Source organism: Limulus polyphemus, unplaced genomic scaffold (assembly GCF_000517525.1).
Source record: "Limulus polyphemus unplaced genomic scaffold, Limulus_polyphemus-2.1.2 Scaffold3959, whole genome shotgun sequence".
Taxonomy (NCBI): domain Eukaryota; kingdom Metazoa; phylum Arthropoda; class Merostomata; order Xiphosura; family Limulidae; genus Limulus; species Limulus polyphemus.
Window position 1 is genome coordinate 26,367 of NW_013669569.1, and position 18,815 is coordinate 45,181.

Consider the following 18,815-nt stretch of genomic DNA (forward strand, 5'->3'; position numbering starts at 1 on the left):
CTTCACAACGATTTACACACTTTACTTACAGCTTGACTCAATTATCTGTCTCTATCTTCCTGTCTGCTATTCAATTATCCCCCCAACTTTATTTGCCAGTTTTATATATACAAAATAGAGGGCGTTTCGAGCCTTCAGGAACCTTCTAGATACTCATTACGTGTTATCAGCGTCACGTGACTTCCACTGTCGTAACATTATGTTAGTTAATTTAATGTTTGTTCAATTCTAGCATGAGCAATTACAGAATTTCCTCTGTAAATGTTTTGTAAAATCTTTGAGCAAGAACATTGATTAGTTTTTTTGAGAAGGAGACATACAGGTTCACAAGACATTTGTGGCTATCTTATTTTTAGATTTTTCAAATTTTATCATTAGGTTTTTTTTTTGAAATGGCTAAAGTGATGACTGTTGTTGAATTTGTCTAATTATCTTTGTCCAGGTTTCAAGTATGTCGTGTGACCCGTTACAAATTTTTTTTTTCATTAAAATCTGCTACAAATGCTTACTTCTCTACAATATCAAACCTATATCTGTATTGAAAATGATAAAACAAGTCATAATTGGGGACATTTTGTTGCAATGATAAACAGCTATAAATGTGGGTGACCATTTTTTCAAGATGACAAAGTGTTTTCAGAGGTACATCGAAGTCTAAAAAAATAACATATACGAACAGTGTAGACGTATATTTATTAACTCGTATCCACGATAGCATGTAGCTTCATTAAAACATTTCAATGTAATTCACTCTTAACTGTTCAGAACATTGAAGTTCAATAAATATTATCTGTGAAACCTGTTAAAAACTTAATGCTTTCAACAAGTGCATAAGGATTTTATCAATTTTTTTCCCCCACGTGATTTGCCAATGTTTTTGACCTTAAGATTTTTTAGTTATATTTAATATCAAAATATTAAATAAATTTTAACTTCCAATTGCAATTATAGGTATCACAAGTTCAATGTACATGGTGTCACATCACTGTTAATAAAATTTCCAATTTGTTATAGGTATTATCTACGTTTTTTTTTGGTAGTTTCTATGTAGTGTTTAGGGTATGATATTTTAGTGTACTGACACTCCAGAATGTACAGTAGTCACTTATTTTCTGTTGTTGGAATATCACTTTCAATTCGTATTACTTGAGTTGAAAAATATGAAATATCCATATAAGAGAAGAGAATTTACAAACAATTCAGAACAGTCAACCCACGACACAAATTTTTATATATTGAACAGTCAACCCATGACACAAATTTTTATATTTTGAACAGTCAACCCATGACACAAATTTTTATATATTGAACAGTCAACTCATGACACAAATTTTTATATTTTGAACAGTCAACCCATGATACAAATTTTTATATTTTGAACAGTCAACCTATGACACCAATTTTTTACATTTTGAAAAGTCAACCTATGACACCAATTTTTTACATTTTGAAAAGTCAACCCATGACACAAATTTTTATATTTTGAACAGTCAACCCATGACACACATTTTTATATTTTGAAGTCAACCCATGATACAAATTTTTATATATTGAACAGTCAACTCATGACACAAATTTTTATATTTTGAACAGTCAACCCATGACACAAATTTTTATATTTTGAACAGTCAACCCATGACACAAATTTTTATATTTTGAAATTAAGACAAATATAAAAATTTAAATTATAAACTACATTTCAACACCCAGTTTATTGACATATATTGAGAATAAACTTATGTAATTAAATTTTGAATGTAACTCTGTAAAACATTGTGACACGAGCACTTTGACCTCCACCCATACATATAGGGTTAAAGTAAAATGTTAAGTTTATCAGTATTTATCTATTCTAATTTTAGTTATTCATATGTATCAACTCCATGAAATAATAACTGATTTGGTCTTAATTTTAACATTAGGTTTGTGCTTGACTAATTTTATGGCTTCAAGTAATGCTCTAAATGTATTATCATTGTGTTATTTTTTTGTTCAACTTATGTTTTCAAGATCAAGGTCAGCCATTACCAAGTGAACGTTTTCCTTTTTGTTCACCTTTAGGTTAGACAGGGAAAGAGTTATTTTAGGCTTGGATGTAGGAGTGGGAACGATGAAAAAGGGAGAAGTAGCCCAGTTTCTCATCAGACCCGAATATGCTTTTGGCCAGATGGGTTGCCCCCCTCGTATTCCACCAAATGCCACCGTTATGTACGAGGTAGAACTCATCAGTTATATTGATGGAGCAGCAGCCGAGTTTGATGGCCTGACTCCCGAAGAAAAAAAGGAAGCTTCATTCGAAAGGATTCTGGCAGTGTGCAAGTCTCAGCACCAGGCTGGAAATGAATTCTATAAAAAACAGATGTACCAAAAGGCTATTACCAGGTATAAAAAAGCTGTACATTTACTAGAAACCTTCTCACTTGCTAATGAAGAACAGGAGAAGCAGCAGCAGAATCTGCTAATGAAACTCTACCTGAACCTATCTCTTGCTAATTTAACGATCAAAGAGGCAGGCCGTTGCATATTCTTTGCTAGACGTAGTTTGGAAATTCAAAACAATAATGTCAAAGCGTTGTTTAGAATGGGTAAAGGTTTCATGATGAAAGGAGACTTTGAGAAATCGCACAGTTATTTCCAGCGTGCCTTAAAGCTGAGTCCAAATGAGCAGGAAATTATTGAAGAAATTAGAAAACTGGATAAACAACAAGCAGATTATGAAATGATGGAAAAGGATTTTTGTAAAAAAATGTTCAGTCAACACAAAAAAACTCCTGACCAGAAAGCTGATAGTGACACTAATCAAAACCTTTGATTGAGCTTAATCGGAGGTTCAGGGTAAGATGAGAGAACGTTTATTAGAGTTCCAGAAAAGTGAATCGTGCTTTCCAACCAACCTGTCATCACAGCAAATGGAGATTATTAATAGTCTAGTGATAATACTTTGATTAAGCTACTAAAATTTGCCCCTAACAATATTTTATAACTTTAGATACTGTAAATTACTCATTATTCGCATGGAATTAACTTTTGCTATTTTCACAGTATGTATTTTTCCACGTGCCTTTATAAGTGATAAATTCAACTCAAACAGACATATACAAGCAAATATTAATTATTCTGTAGTTCATTGTTTCATATTGCTAAAAAATTTAAAGTAATTTTATACCCATCAAGCCATTTGAGTAACCGTTTTTCAATATACTATAGGCAGATAATAACTTGTAATCTGGAAACGGCAAACAACGAGATGTAAACTGTAGTTAGTTAAGTACTTGCAGTAATGTGCCCAGAGAAGTTCAATGCTTTCAACAGCTGAATTACCAGCATGTCACTTCAGTTACACAGCATGATTGCAAAGGCTTATAGTATGGAAAATATTGCTTAGAAAAACAATGTCTAAAAACGTTTTATATATTTATGTAATGGAAAATTGTTGCATTTTCAATTTAAGTTTTCTGCAAAAGTTAAAACCCATGAAACAAGTTTCAGTGTAAAACCATAAAAAATTCCTGTGAATACTAAGTAAGCTACAGTTTAAGTTTTTTTAATATACCTGTTTCTTTACTTCCAAAAATTCTATAACTATTTATAACAAATAATGAAACTTTCACTTTTTATTTGTCTGTTTACAAAAGTTTTTTGTGGTTAATATATGTTAGCAAGCGATGACATAACTTTGATGACATTTTTCAGTATTAACTTTGTTTTGTTAATGTTCTAGGATCATTCCAAACAAATCTGGTGACAAAACTACTAATTTTTTTCTTTCTTTCTTGTAATTCAAAATAGGTTAGGGTTATTTTGTATTTCTTTTAACCAATTACCAAAAAAAGGATTTGTTGACAAGCAAACTGTATCCAAAATGTTAAGTAGTGTTTGGTCAAAAAATGTAATGTTAGCTTTGGTTAGAAAATATAACAAGTACGTAAGTTGTTGTAGAATAATGTTATATCTAAAGTTCAAACTTGTCTCTAAAATATATTTTTTTCTTTCTCAGCATTAGGAGATTAACTGTAGGTGATCGTGATATTACATTCTAAGAATATAATGCTACGGCTATGTGCTATTCATAACCTAAGACTATGTTTTTATAGTTAAGAAACTAGTGATTTAAGACATGGTCAAAATTTGTTTCTGATACCATCACATTATAATATTCTTTGTTTATATTACAACTAGTATTATTTGAAATACACAAAATCAGGCTGAAATCCATTTGAGTCGATCAATAAAAATTCAAGTCTTGTATGAAACATACTAGTATAACTATTATTTTATGACACGTTACAGCTCTTACAGTAAGGAAGAATATTTTTTAAAACAGGTACAACATTTTGATCATCGGTGCTGATCATTCTCGAGAACTTGTTATGCCAGTTTTATCCAAGCTTGTTCTCAATGAATAAATATAAAATATTCATGAAAGTGTTTGTTTTCCACAAAGAAATATCTGAGATAAACTTACAAAATGTAACTCAAAGCATTAAATAGGTTTGTTTGCTTTCAAAGGAAAAATTTTATAACTGAAAGCTGGTTTGTACTTTATTAGGGTATGAAAACAACACACAAAAGATAAGCAATAAACCAATTTTTATTTCAAAATGCCATTATTTCTCTACATTTTTAAAACAGTCTGTCTGCTACAAATATTGTCAGAAATGTTTTATGTACTAATTTTTTTTTGTTCTATTGAGAGTTGGCAACACAAGTTACAACAGTATATTATGTAAGCTTTTACAAAGATGTTACATATTTAAGCACACCAACTGTTACTTACAAAATTCTATGTCTGTAAAACAATTTATTAAGCACAACATACTACTGAACCTTTAAAAACATGTTCACAGTTTGGCTTCGGGTAATTTAAAACACATTGTGAATAGTATCGGGAATTCCAAATATTTCTTGATCTAATGGCTAATTAGGTTACTACTGTTGTATGCAAAGATAAATATAAGTTATATTTTAAATTAAAAATACATATGAATATTTTTTTATAACTCCTATAAATTTTTTGTGCTTTAAAGTGAATGATAGGTATTGTTTAGAATCACTAGTTAAATTCGACTCGCAATCTGCGGGTTCGAATCCCCGTCACACCAAAACATGCTCTCCCAGTGTCCGGACTAGGACCCCAGTCCTAGTCCCGGATACTCACCTCCAAAAGAATTTGGAGTTGCTAGAAACATCATTGGAAACTACTACTTGTTAAATATAAGTATAAATTATGTAAAATGATTTCAGTGAGAATACATGATGAAATATCCTTTCATGGGTAGACATCAGATAATAAAAAAATCTCAAGTTGTTCAATTATTTCTGTAAGCTTATGTAGACTTTAAGCACCAGAGTTATCTAAAGTTTGCATTTCCAGTATTGTGACTTATATACTAAAATAGCAATGTCTTTATAGCCTGCTGGAAACCACTTGTATATAAAATAAAATCTTGAAACATTTGTTTTTACCACAGATAAGTTAATTTTTCTGCACATTTCTTGAAATTAAAAAAAAAAAATCTATTATTTCATCATTAGCTTCAGCAGAAAGAAAAACTAGGAAACTGAATATCTTGTATCTGACAGTCTAAAATTAGTAAAAGCCAGAGACCTTCAGTTCAATCCCAGATCCTCACATCTACTTCTAACTTTAACCCTTTCACCACAGCTGGAACGTATATTCCCAATGCACTTTGAAATATATGGTCCATGTGCAGTGAATGGGTTAAATGAAAAAAATTTAATGTGTAAATAAAATTACACCAAAAGATTTTTTTGCAACTAAGTTTTGGGTAATTAGTAAAAAATGGCTAATACCTATATAGCTTTTAATAATAATTATACAAGTACAAAAACAAACATTTGAAACTGCTGCTAAACCTGGAAGTTTTAGCTCCACAGAAACAAAATTTGGGCAGCCCAAACCATGAGAGAGAGAGAGAATTACCAGCTAATCATACTGTAAAGATCATCAAATTTGGTGTTAACAATGAGTCGGGGAAAGTATAAACAACATTACAAAAATAACTAGACATTTTACCTATGCTTCAACAAAAGTAATTTTGGATCATTGTTTTCTGGCTGGCTGTAGAGATACATCTTTCATTACATTGAAAGTTAAGCATGGTAAAGAGTAAGACATGAAAATGCCAAGTTGGCCCACAAACAAATGATGACTAAAAGGTTGGAGAAATTAGTTAAAAAATGTGTGTTTATAATGACAATAGTCTTTTGACTTGAGATATCATGTGTTGGGTTAACATCAATGTTAACTTATATATATGTAGTTGAATGTCTGTCGTCAGGAGTCGTTAATTAAGTATTACAAGATGTCTCTTTTTAACATTAATATCACCAATTTATTTCACTATGCATAGTGAAATTTCAAAATACTAATAAACATAGCAAGTATTTTCTGTATCTACAAAATTGACTTCTGATAAATGGTGGCAAAAACTATTTGACATTTCTGTTAAGAATGGTGTATTAGTCCGTTACAAAAAACTTCCAGAGGCACACAAATATTCCAAATAAAGCAAATATTAGGCCTCAATAACAAGTTACTCTTTAGCATTTATGGCCAACGAAAGTGAAGGAAAATGTCTATTTAACTCAAAATTTTCTGCACACCATAACAGAGAGGACATGTCCCCCACCATGGAGCTATGCCCTTGGTCATAAATTTGGCCTCAAGTTAAGCTTTTCTTCTTCTCACTATCCCTGGCATGCATAGTTAGTTTATATAAGATTAAAAAAAACAAACAAAGTCAATCACGATTCTTCTGTCCTCGATTGTTTGAATAGTTATTTTTGTGTTAATGACAGGTAATTATGTACACATACACCTATATATTTAATTGTTTTGTTACATTAATTTTACCTTCCACTCTTAAGTCTCAGAGCATCATATGTAGAAATTATGTTTTTCATTAGGTTAACTACTCTGCAACACTTCAAAAAATATATTCATTCTAAAACTTGGGGATGTCCCCCCCATTCATACACTAGGATTACACAGACAGAAAAATGGCTTTGAATACATATAGTCACGGGCAATTGACAAACGGGTTATTTAATGCAATCATTGCATTTCTTCTAAGTTTTAGAAAAAGAAAATAACAACCATGCTGATTTTTGACAGATTTGTTAACAGTTATTTTTTTCCTTAATGCCTAATTCAATTGACTTTAAAATCTTACATTTCAATTTTTCAGACTTAACTTAGTGTTTACTTAAACTGCATCTTAAAATTCTGAGATCCCCCTAAAGTTCAGATATAATTATCCCTACTTTAGTGACCAGTCAGCATCCCCTACATCTATACAACCACTGTTAGCTGCATAACACATTGACCTTCAAAGTTGCCACAGTGTTCAAAAAAATATATCACTGTTCAAACCTTGATATCCATATTCACCTGGTGGCAGCAGTACTAATTAATTAATAATTGTTGTAGCATCAGAGTATCACAGAGCTTAAAACTTAACAAACTGTACAGGGTAATATATTTTTTCTTGTTCCATATAAACACTTCTGTTTGATTGAATGAGTTCCAAATAAAAATGTATTACCAGATCACATATAAGATGACTACCACTTTGTTTTAATTACAAGTTTAAACACGTGAAATTTGCTAGTATTGGTACAGAAAATATAAAAAACAAAAAGGTCCTTAAAAATGACACATTGTTGATAATTGACGAACTGAAATCGAGCATTTTTTTTATGTTGTCAAGTTAATTTTACTATGTGCTGTTAAACTATTTGTAAGGGCATACAAACATAACTTCTATATACATTTCCAACTAAAAAAATAAAATCAGTTTCTGCCATAGTTTTAATAATATTAGATAGCCTAAATGTTTCAGAAATATTACAAGATCCTAATAATATGTATGTATATATATTATTATTATTGAAATGATAACCAATTAGTACAGGAGGGATTAACAGAGACTATTTTGACGACCTGATGTTTCCACTGTTCACTTTCAGCTACATCTGGGAAAATTAAGAAGTACGCAGCGCAGCAAACATTTTTATGTTAGCGAATGTGGAGCTGCAATAACTCTTGTTATTCATCTTATATAATACACTGTTAAACCTATTAAAAAAACAGAGAAGGGTTGTACAAAATATTAATATGCTTCACAACACTAAACTTTCATCATCACTAGGCAAAACACCATCAAAAAGAAGAGAGTCAATTTCCAAGGGTGGAACCTCGGTAAAGCTAGTGTCAGCTACAGTGTTGGTTGGCAAGTTAAAATTATCATTGCTGTCAGCAAATGTTGTAACAGGAGGTTCTTCAGCTGTCTCCGAGTGGCTGCTGATTACGGGTGGGACCTCTGAAGAAATACTAGCCAACAGGCTAGCTAGGTTGTCCGAGCAATCTCCAACAGATAGCGGCGGAGGGTTGTACTGGATCAATTCATTACCTGTCATTTTAAAACACATTCCAGCATATCCTTAAACAATAAATACCAATACTGAGATGCCTTTACTGAAATAGTACATGTTAACGTTATCTAAAAACTATATATATACAGGGTGGGCAAAAAGTTAACAATTTGAGTATTTTTTTGTATTAGTAATGATGTTTTTTCATGTTTATAAAAGGTGAACATGGTAGATTCAACTATTTAATAGAAGAATGCTTAGTTGCAAGTGTGTGGGTACACATCGCACGTGGAGATGTATCATCCTATGTCATGAGGCCAAGAGACAAACACTTTGGATTATTAATCGACCTTTTTCTTAGTCCGTATCAATATGAGATACGGCAATATGCAATAAATTCTTTCTTTCGTGTACACTATCTTATTTTTTGGGGTGGGGCAGACTTTTTGCCCGCCCTGTACGTTCTTACATCCGTTACGAAACCTCTTCACTAGAAACAAGCCTTCACACGTCCAGATTAGAAAGTTTTGTTTAAAAACAAAAAATTTATCATAAACTGATGACAAATAAACTATTTTTAAAAGCAATAGTAAAAAAGAAAATAACATTTGAAAGATTTATTTATATTTACAAAGAAAAAAGAATTAGAAAGTAAACCTAACATGAAAGTATACAAACCATAATGCACAGGTACTGAAAAACAAATGGGTATTAAAATTCAGACCTTCACCAAACTAATTGTAGGTTACATAAAACAAAAGTTACGTTTTATATATATAAAACCCCCCTAGTGGCTCAGAAGTAAGTCTGAGTACTTATAAAACTAAAAATTAGGTTTCAATACCCCAAGATGGATACAGCATAGACGGCCCATTGTGTTAAAGAACAAACAAAATAGAAATCGTGTGAGAATTTCTGTATAACAGAATATAATTTGTGTTAGAAAATATTTTTTGCCATTACTGAAGATCGTGAAGAATATATTTCATACTTACATAACAATAAAAGTTCTACACTCAAAAGAAATTCAGTACATTGAGACTTGACTCATTCTATCATATGATATATTGATAGGTAAAAAAAAAGGCACATGATAGAAGCTGCCTGTTCACTGGATATCACGAAACTAACAATTAAGTAATTAAGCAAATAAAGGCTTAATATTTGCATGACAAAATTATGGAAAAATTCATATACTCATGAATATAACAGGATAACATTCGAAATGAACCTTTGGTTAGATTTTACTATTTTTTTTATTGGTATTATTGCTTCGTTCATGAGAAAGCTTCTAATTCAATACCAGGTAATACATTCTGTTTGTTAAGAAAACCTAACTTATAATACTAACCTTTAATCTGGTTTGAGTCGTGTTTACTCTCATTCTTTGAATCCTACAAATGGTAAAAAAAAAAAAGTTATCTTACATTTATGAAGAAAACCTAAATTTAAAACTCTTGTGTTTAAAGCCAAACATCTGAGTTTTGAACCTTTCTCAAAGCACTTTAATCAAATACCTACATACTTTTAACTAAAGTTGCCCTCCAGGAAATAGTAAACAAAGCCAAATGTGGTGAAGAAATCTGATTTACGGAAGATTGAAAGTACTCATTTACTGACAAAGGTAAGAAGCTGAAATATTAAATCTAATTTTATTAGCTGATCAAGTTATGCCTGTTCAGGTGTATTTAGTCTTTTTTTACTGGCTTGCACATACACTGTTTATCGTAAAAACCATACACTTTTGATCTAATGATAAGGTACTTAAACAGACATAGAAACAACAAAATATATGATTTTTCTTTTATTAATTAATGGGTATTGAAGATTTGATTAATGCATGGTAACTAAAGTATAGCAACAAGGATTACACAGGCCTGCAAATTTAAACTTCATATAAATTGTTTTGGTTTTTATAACTGATTTTCTATAACTCAACCACGCAGATTTTTAAAATAATATAAATGTTTTTCCATCACATAAAGACTTTTTACAAACCGAGAAGAAAAAAAACTCTTACTTAGATCAAATTATTATTTTATTTACCATTATGAACACTGGTGTCAAAGGAATATGAATCCTCATTCATCCTGATTTTAGTCTCAAAACTACGTGTTGTGGTCTTTCTTTTATGTATTGCATTATGAAGTTTTGTGAAAATCTCTACGTGATGGAGAAACATTGATATCAGCATACTGGAATTACTGTAGAATATGTAAAAACTTCAAGACAATAAAACCATCGCAGGCCTGTGTAACCAATAATACAACATGATCAATATTCTTACCAAAGGCTCTATGTTTGTCAAGTTGGTAACGTCATCACAGAAGACCTAGAAATATTTAAGTTCACAGATCAGATTTTTGATAATTCTTAATCTTTCTTTTAATTAGCCTAATTCTTAATCTCTCTTATTTGGCTAAATCTAATTTCTAGCTTCCAACTTATCTTGCACTAATCCAAACTCTCACACATTTCTTATGGGGCTATCTAACCATTTCTGAGGTATTACTAGTATTCTACATATTCTTGTAAAACATGGAAACATGAATTTGTGTTACACAAAATACACACCAAAAGATCATGGATAAAGAAATCAACATGTGAAGACTATAAAAAAAAACATGGATAATATAACTACAAACAAGACTAGTTTTTTCTAGAAACAAACTCAGCTTTTCACTGTACATGTATATACTGAGCAAACTATTTATAAATCTTCAACTTAATAACTTACTCTAGTACTACGTTTGTTACTTTCTTAGTATGTCCTATAGGTTAAAAGTATCTGACTAAATACATGATCCACAACATTTAATCCATACGTTAACTTGAGCAATTGTGCATTACATATATACATGAGAGAAAATAATAATAAAATGTCAAACAGAGATACTTTTAAGTAGCCCATTTTCAAAATCACCTCAATGGCATGCTTGCGATACAATATGAAGGCAGTGTAGGGGTTTATTTTGATACAATATGAAGGCAGTGTATGGGTTTATTTTAATATAATATGAATGGAGTGTAAGGGTTTATTTTGATATAATATGAAGGGAGTGTAAAGGTTTATTTTGATACAATATGAAGGCATTGTAGGGGTTTATTTTGATACAATATGATCACAGTGTAAGGGTTTATTTTGATACAATATGAAGACAGTGCAAGGGTTTATTTTGATACTTACACTGCCTTCATATTGGGTTTATTTTGATACAATATGAAGGCAGTGTGTGGGTTTATTTTGATACAATATAAAGGCTTACACTGCTTTCATATTGTATCAAAATAAACCCCTACACTGCCTTCATATTGTATCAAAATAAACCCTTACACTGTCTTCATATTGGGTTTATTTTGATACAATATGAAGGAGTGTAAGGGTTTATTTTGACAGGAAATATACTATTTCATTTCTCAATTTGACTGCATTTTTAAGATTCAAAACATAGTTTTGACATTGTGATTTCTAATTGACCAAATATAATTAGATAATACTCGTTTCTTTCTCTAGGGTATACTTTTATAATAGATAGCTCAGTCTCCCTCTATATATATAATTATTTACAGTAATAATAAATCCAACATGACCAGAAACAAACACACAACTTCACTAAGAATTCTCTGCTTACTCTGAAGCATCTCTTAAGTAACTTGGTTGTGTTCATGTACATTTTACTCTTATGAAAATACTTGAAAAAAAAAGGATGCTTTAACAGTAAAAGTAGTAAATTACTAAAAGTTAATCTATTTACATTTCATCAAGTAGCTAAGTATGAATTTCAGTAAAATTACGCAATAATCCACTTATTAGGATACCTTATTTGCTTAAATGTTACAACTACAAGAACTACTGTTGAAACTACTTGAAATATAAAAAATGAAATGCATTTATCAGGTTAAGCTGATGATGACCTACAGGTGAAATTTCAGCCACCTTTACCATGTGTTGAAATATCCTATAAAAACAAAGACGACTAGTGATCTAACTCGGAACTACAGAAGACGAGTTACAATTAAATTTACGCTGTAGTGAGTCCAGAATTTTAAACACTTTTCTGTAAATCTGCCTAGTATGACATATCAGTTAATGAAATTGTTTTTTGTTTGTTTTTTAAATGTGTAAGGGTGATGTCTTTCGTTAAGTTAACATAAGCAACGTTTAAAGCTTTGCTAAGTTTAATTCTTGTTCACTAAATCTAAATTATTGTTCATTCACCAAGTCTAAATCCTGTGTTTCTGGTTTGTTCACCAAGTCTAAATCCTGTTTACAGTTTGTTCACCAAGTCTAAACCCTGTTTACAGTTTGTTCACCAAGTCTAAATCCTGTTTACGGTTTGTTCACCAAGTCTAAATCCTGTTTACGAGTTTGTTCACCAAGTCTAAATCCTGTTTAGAGTTTGTTCACCAAGTCTAAATCCTGTGTATTGTCCATTCACCAAGTCTAAATTCTGTGTATTGTCCATTCACCAAGTCTAAATCCTGTTTAGAGTTTGTTCACCAAGTCCAAATCCTATGTATTGTCCATTCACTTAGTCTAAATCCTGTTTACTGTCTGTTCCCTAAGTGTAAATCTTTGCCAACTTTAATTTCTTTTCATTGAGTCTAAATCCTATTTACTGTCTTTTCAGAGAAAATTTTCAGCCACATTATCAGCCTTACAAATGTGTATTATGATAGTGTTAGCTCCATATTTAATACTAAATTTATCACTTTTTCTAAATGAATGTTATATTAATAATGGTTGGAGATGGCTTGAGTGGGTAATAAAGAAAAACTTTAATATAAGTTTACCATAACAGCAAATGTACAACGTTTCGACAAGGTTTTGTCATCATCATTGGTACCTGATTTTCTTCATTACCCATTCAAGCCGTCTCCAACCATTATTAGTCTAAAAGTGGGTTCCTCGTCATCAAATTTTAATGTTGCGTTGTTTTTAACCAACAATTATTGGTATGATTCAGTAACAGTCAATATAAGTGTCAACTGATAAAACCTTCTGGTTAAACTCTCGTTTAAATGCTTTCATATTTTTCATTTTTTACTGAAACGTATAATCTCAGTGAGTTTATCTGGTCATCATATAGGAATCAGAATTGATCTAATATATTTTAATGGCCAAATTTTGAATAACCAAATAACAAAATTAATTTAAAATTATCAAACTCTTTAGATTAATTTTTATGCAAAAATAAAAAGGTTCTAAATTGACTTATGAATGTATTAGTGCTGTTCTTTCAGTAAGTTTATCAACATGGAAAAATGTTTCAATCAAATAGTTAATATTGATTCAAACAATGATATTTCATAGATGGGTACAGGGTTAATTGTTTGTTTGTTTTGAATTTCGCGCAAAGCTACACGAGGGGCTATCTGCGCTAGCCATCCCTAATTTAGCAGTGTAAGACTAGAGGGATGGCAGCTAGTCATCACCACCCACCGCCAACTCTTGGGCTACTCTTTTACCAACGAATAGTGGGATTGACCGTCACATTATAACGCCCCCACGGCTGAAAGGGCGAGCATGTTCGGTGGGACGGGGATTCAAACCCGCGACCCGCAGATTGCGAGTCGAGCATCCTAACCACCTGGCCATGCCGGGCCAGGGTTAATAGTAAAACTATAAATTGGTTAACAAAATATTCTGGCAGTGAAGATTCTTTTTAATGTTGCTACGTAGGATATAGCAGTAAACATAAACTCCAATCCTAAAGTTTGTCTTGAATAATCCAACTCTGACGTGCTTACTTTCCCATTCTGCCACTTGCTGCTACTTGCATCTTGTTCAGTGTTCTGCATCAAAAGATTTCTAATAGTCTGAAATAAAAAACATCTAGTACTTGTCTGCATCATTCTCTTAAATCCTTTTCAAAGTATGTAAAAACTGATGAAAAAAAATCCTGTTTTTTAATTTAATTTTGATGGCTTGAAGCATCACTTTCAATTTCAACATTAAAATCTCCCCCTCAAATGTTCTACATTTAAGACTTGTTTTGGTCAATCACATTTATAATTTATATGCATAATTATCCTAAAGAACTCAGTAATAAATGAAAAAAAAAAGCCATTATTAAATTTATATTAAAAACAACAAAAAAGAAGGAAGAGTGAGTTTCTTCATTAATAAGTCACATGAACGAATATTAAATCACATAGCAATCTAAAGTGATTAACATGTTCATTTACTGATTATACTCACACAAACTTCACAATAAATTTCAAGCCAAAAAAAGTTATAAAAACAATGATATCCAATGAGGTGAAACCCTACAGTGGATCACTATCTATCCCACTACACAAAATATACACAAGCACGGGAAAGAAATACAAGCAAAAAAATAATAACAACAAACTTTTGTTAAGATATTGTAATACATTTCAAAGAAAACTTGAAGCTTTTTATTATTCAAATAGCCAGCTAACCTCGGTTAGTTTATCTGCATCAATATTCAAGGTTTCTTGTGACAGAAGTTTCTGGAACCAATCCAGCTCAGTATCTACGTCTTCTAAATACTCGGTATAATTTTGCCTAAAAAAGCAATATTACATAGATTTAAAAATAACGTAATTACTTAATAAATAACAACTTAAAATATACCAATTATAGTAGCCAAACTACTAGGGAAAAAACTGTTTAAAAAAAAATGTATATTTGTAAATAGCCCAAGTAAAAATCTAGACGAGTGGTTAACGTTTTGAAAGTTTAAGGTTACTGTAAATTCCAAAATAATATAAACTGCTTTTTTTGTACTGACCATGAACAACAAACTTACTTCTATATATATATATACTGAGTCTACATATTATCATAATGTGTACAACTAGTTCTAATACTAACAAATGCTCCCTTTTTCATTTTTAACAGGTCAACATACGATGTCGATTTCTAATTCAAATAAAATAAGCTGCAGAAAAAAAACTAGATCTATGACTAATATTACTGGTTTTTTTTTCAGTATTGTAGTGAACTTGGAAAGTACCCCAAAAAATTGAGCCTTAACTAATTATCAAACATAATACCAGCTCTAGTCCATACTGTTGGCTCATCCTTTGACTTACTACCTATTGTATGATTTACTTTTGCTTCAGAAGGGCACTGACAAACAGTTCAAATATTAAAGAGTACACGAGATGTTGAAAGCCTATTTTATCTAAAGAATAATTATCCCATCATGGCAGACAGTGACAACTTCATTCATGAACACAAACATAAATTGTATTAAAGGTCAAAGGAGCATTCATTCTATATATTTTTTTTCAAACATTTTATGGGGATTTAAAAGTTACAAATCAAGGGTTAAGATAGAAATTATTCTGAGGTAAAACTATGTAATGTTATATGCCAAAGGAATGCTTTTACATATAAAACAACAAAAAAGAAGGTTATTGTTTTATTTGTATACTACTGAGTTACACTGTTTTTACAAGGTACAAGTCTATTAACCTTAACTTCATGGTTTCAGGGATTGATAATCGAAGCTCTTTCTCTTGGTTAGAGGAATATTTTTCTCCAACATTCTTGTCAGCATCACCATTATGTTGAATGTTACTGTTTGAAATGGTGGTAGGCAACGAGCCAGATGTCACTGTAAAGGAAGAGCTTGGAAACAGAGTGACAGGAGTAGAAACTTGAATAATAGGAGTGTTCAATGTAGGACTGGTGTCACTCATACTTGGCAATGGTAAATCTGTGATAACAGATGTAGTGAAGAATTCTGACGATTTCACGCAAACATTAGAAATGTAAGGTTCATGAATAACTTCCTTATTTGTTCCAGTACTTTCTTGAGCTGAAACTAAATCCCTTTGTAAATAAACAAAACAGAACAATGGTATATATACCAAGTTAGCTTTTTATCACCACTTTTTACTCAAGCTTTCTTACATAATTCAATTCTCATACTTATGAGTTTGTAATTTATATCAAAAACTGTACGTTGTACAAAGGCTAACATAGCATTAAAAAACAATAACAAAAGGCTATGTTAAACCTACAACACTGTGCATTCTGTAAAGTTCCTGGCATTTAATCAGTTGGTCAAATTGTATTGAGTCTTTCAATATTTGATTAAAATTCTAATTCATATACTTTTCACCACAACACAAGCACTTTGAAATCTGAAAATTTTCTACATTCATTGTATGTACTCAGCAATTTTTAAAGAAGGACTTGGAAAAGAGAATTAGTGTTTTTTTGTTCATCATATGAACTAATTTTTCACCACAAAGTGAATGCTGAATCTAAAAAGATACCCAGTCATAATAAAAAACAAAATTAAAAGATTTTAATCACTATAAGCATCTTAATGAGAATACTGGGCCAACTCGTCTTAATTTTTTAGTAACCAAAATGTATTTTCATAAGGTGAAATTTAAGTGTCCCTGATGTAAGGCAAGTCAGCCTATATTTTAATTTATATTCAATGCTCGTGTGACACGTAAAAACTGGCACTAATAACCTAATTTGCATGATCAGAGAATAAAAGACAGTGCAGTTATTTGCCATACAGAAATCCTCAAATACTTTATACAAAGATTTGGCTAGACACTTTATAAACTATTTATCGAGACAGCAGAAGGTGGGAACCAAAGGAAGCTGCCGCTAACTGTAAGGAAGCACGATCAATAACTGTAGGGTTTACTTTCACCAGAATCATATTGTTTTTATTTTCGTCATATTAGCCAAATGTTAGTTTTTTGTGAAAATGGCAAATAGGATGAACACACACTGAAATAGAATGGCACCCTGAACTAACAGTGTTAGAAATATTTGTTCTTTCTAGGTCTATCAAATATTGATAATTAGTTGACGTAGCGTTTCTAATTTTTTTTATAAAATATGTTACTAATTACGTTAACATTAGTAGAATGCAAACATTATATGCAAAATGGTACCTGAAACCTAACACTAAATTAAATAACAAGCGATTACCAACAGGCTATTAAATTAAAAAAAATACTAATCACTGGTAACTTTCTAGCAATTGTAAGTTAATATTTAAATTTTCAATACAATTACACGTTCTTGACAATAAACCAAAACATATACACCTACAGTAAATCATCAGAAGCAGTGGTGTCTACGGTGCGAGCTGACGGAATACATACAATCTTGTTAGAAGAGGCTGTATTTACGGAGGGCATTTTTGTAACTTCACTGTATGTCAAGTTAGTGGGAGTCATCTTGGGAGATGAAACACTGGGTGTGTTATCCTGGTTTGGACCACCACCGTCCAAAACATCAGTGATGTCATGTATTACCAGGCTATTTTTCTCTGTCTAAAAAGCAGAAACATACAATAGATAAAAAGAACTTATGTGGCAACTAACAACTAGAACTAAATACAAATGTTTTGGTCGTAAAGAGAAGATTTTTTTTATGCTTGGAATGTGAAATTTCTCACAAAAACAATTATTTATAATCTTTATAAATTCAATACAAAAGAAAGATATCTAAAAGATTCCGGTATTTGATCATGTTTTATGGAGTTAATGAAATGGTTCATCAAAGTGCATGAAACCTAATGAAAATATCAAGTTAAACACCATACTTATTGGTAAATAATAGCTATGATTCAGTACTGTCCAAACACTAGTTCTTAAAACCTTTCACAAGACCAATAGTCATATAATACACACAATAGTAAACACCATTGGTCAGTACAATCTCAGAATTGAGCTAATTAAGAAAATTGAGAAAGTTATAAGTATTACATAGGAAAATAATACAAATTACAAGTGTTATACTGCTATATAAATATGTTATTACCCTGCTTGGTTCACCGTTACTAAAATCTCCAGTATATCGAGGCATCTTGTTACTCTTCTTATCTAGCACTTGAGGAAGGCTTCGTTTTATTCCCGGGACACCATTTGTCTTCACAAAAGTAACCACGAACCGGATCAACTGTAAAAGCAGAATATTCAAAGTTTTATTTATAAAACAGTTGAGAAAAATGTAATTTCATCTGTCGGCTAACTAACATTAGAACTGAAGAAGTCAATGTGTTACATAAATCATTTTAAATCACGATACAGTTTAACATATTCCAATACTCTGAACATGTTGGTTTGCATTATCGCTAAATAAATGTTCTGTATATTTCGGTAGGTCCCAGACACAAAATAAATGGATAACTTACGTTACAGTACAAGAGATTTTGTTATCTTAGGGAAATTGTAGATCATTTTGTTCCTTAATGTAAAAAAAATAAAATAATGGCTTATTGTAGAACAACAATAAATCTATTATGGAAGATATGATCAAAATAAATAAAGCTAACCTTATTTTACAGCACTGCTTCTAGAAATTCAAATCAAAATATCTAACAGCTACACTTGCCTTACATGTTATAGTGTGAAATGTGGGAAGTAGATCACATTTAATTTTGTGTACTTACCTTATCAACAAATAT

General features: G+C 31.1%; 2 protein-coding genes across 3 annotated transcripts in view; one reads left to right on the top strand and one right to left on the bottom strand.

The window, feature by feature from the left end:
- LOC106470354 (inactive peptidyl-prolyl cis-trans isomerase FKBP6-like) overlaps window positions 1–4,447 on the top strand; it is a 20,633-nt gene extending 16,186 nt beyond the window's left edge. For both annotated transcript variants that reach the window (XM_013930906.2, XM_022398963.1), the window contains exon 5: window positions 2,062–4,447. In XM_013930906.2, the coding sequence (XP_013786360.1) occupies window positions 2,062–2,812 (751 nt within the window). In that variant the 3' untranslated portion in view covers window positions 2,813–4,447. The remainder of the gene's footprint in view (window positions 1–2,061) is intronic.
- A 520-nt stretch (window positions 4,448–4,967) lies between these two features.
- LOC106470355 (heat shock factor protein 1-like) overlaps window positions 4,968–18,815 on the bottom strand; it is a 22,357-nt gene continuing 8,509 nt past the window's right edge. Inside the window, exons 5-12 of the mRNA XM_022398964.1 lie at window positions 18,170–18,307; window positions 17,456–17,679; window positions 15,845–16,204; window positions 14,824–14,929; window positions 14,149–14,217; window positions 10,685–10,729; window positions 9,749–9,791; window positions 4,968–8,435 (exon numbers count right to left, since the gene is read on the bottom strand). Coding sequence (XP_022254672.1) covers window positions 8,146–8,435; window positions 9,749–9,791; window positions 10,685–10,729; window positions 14,149–14,217; window positions 14,824–14,929; window positions 15,845–16,204; window positions 17,456–17,679; window positions 18,170–18,307 — 1,275 coding nt within the window. The 3' untranslated portion in view covers window positions 4,968–8,145. The remainder of the gene's footprint in view (window positions 8,436–9,748; window positions 9,792–10,684; window positions 10,730–14,148; window positions 14,218–14,823; window positions 14,930–15,844; window positions 16,205–17,455; window positions 17,680–18,169; window positions 18,308–18,815) is intronic.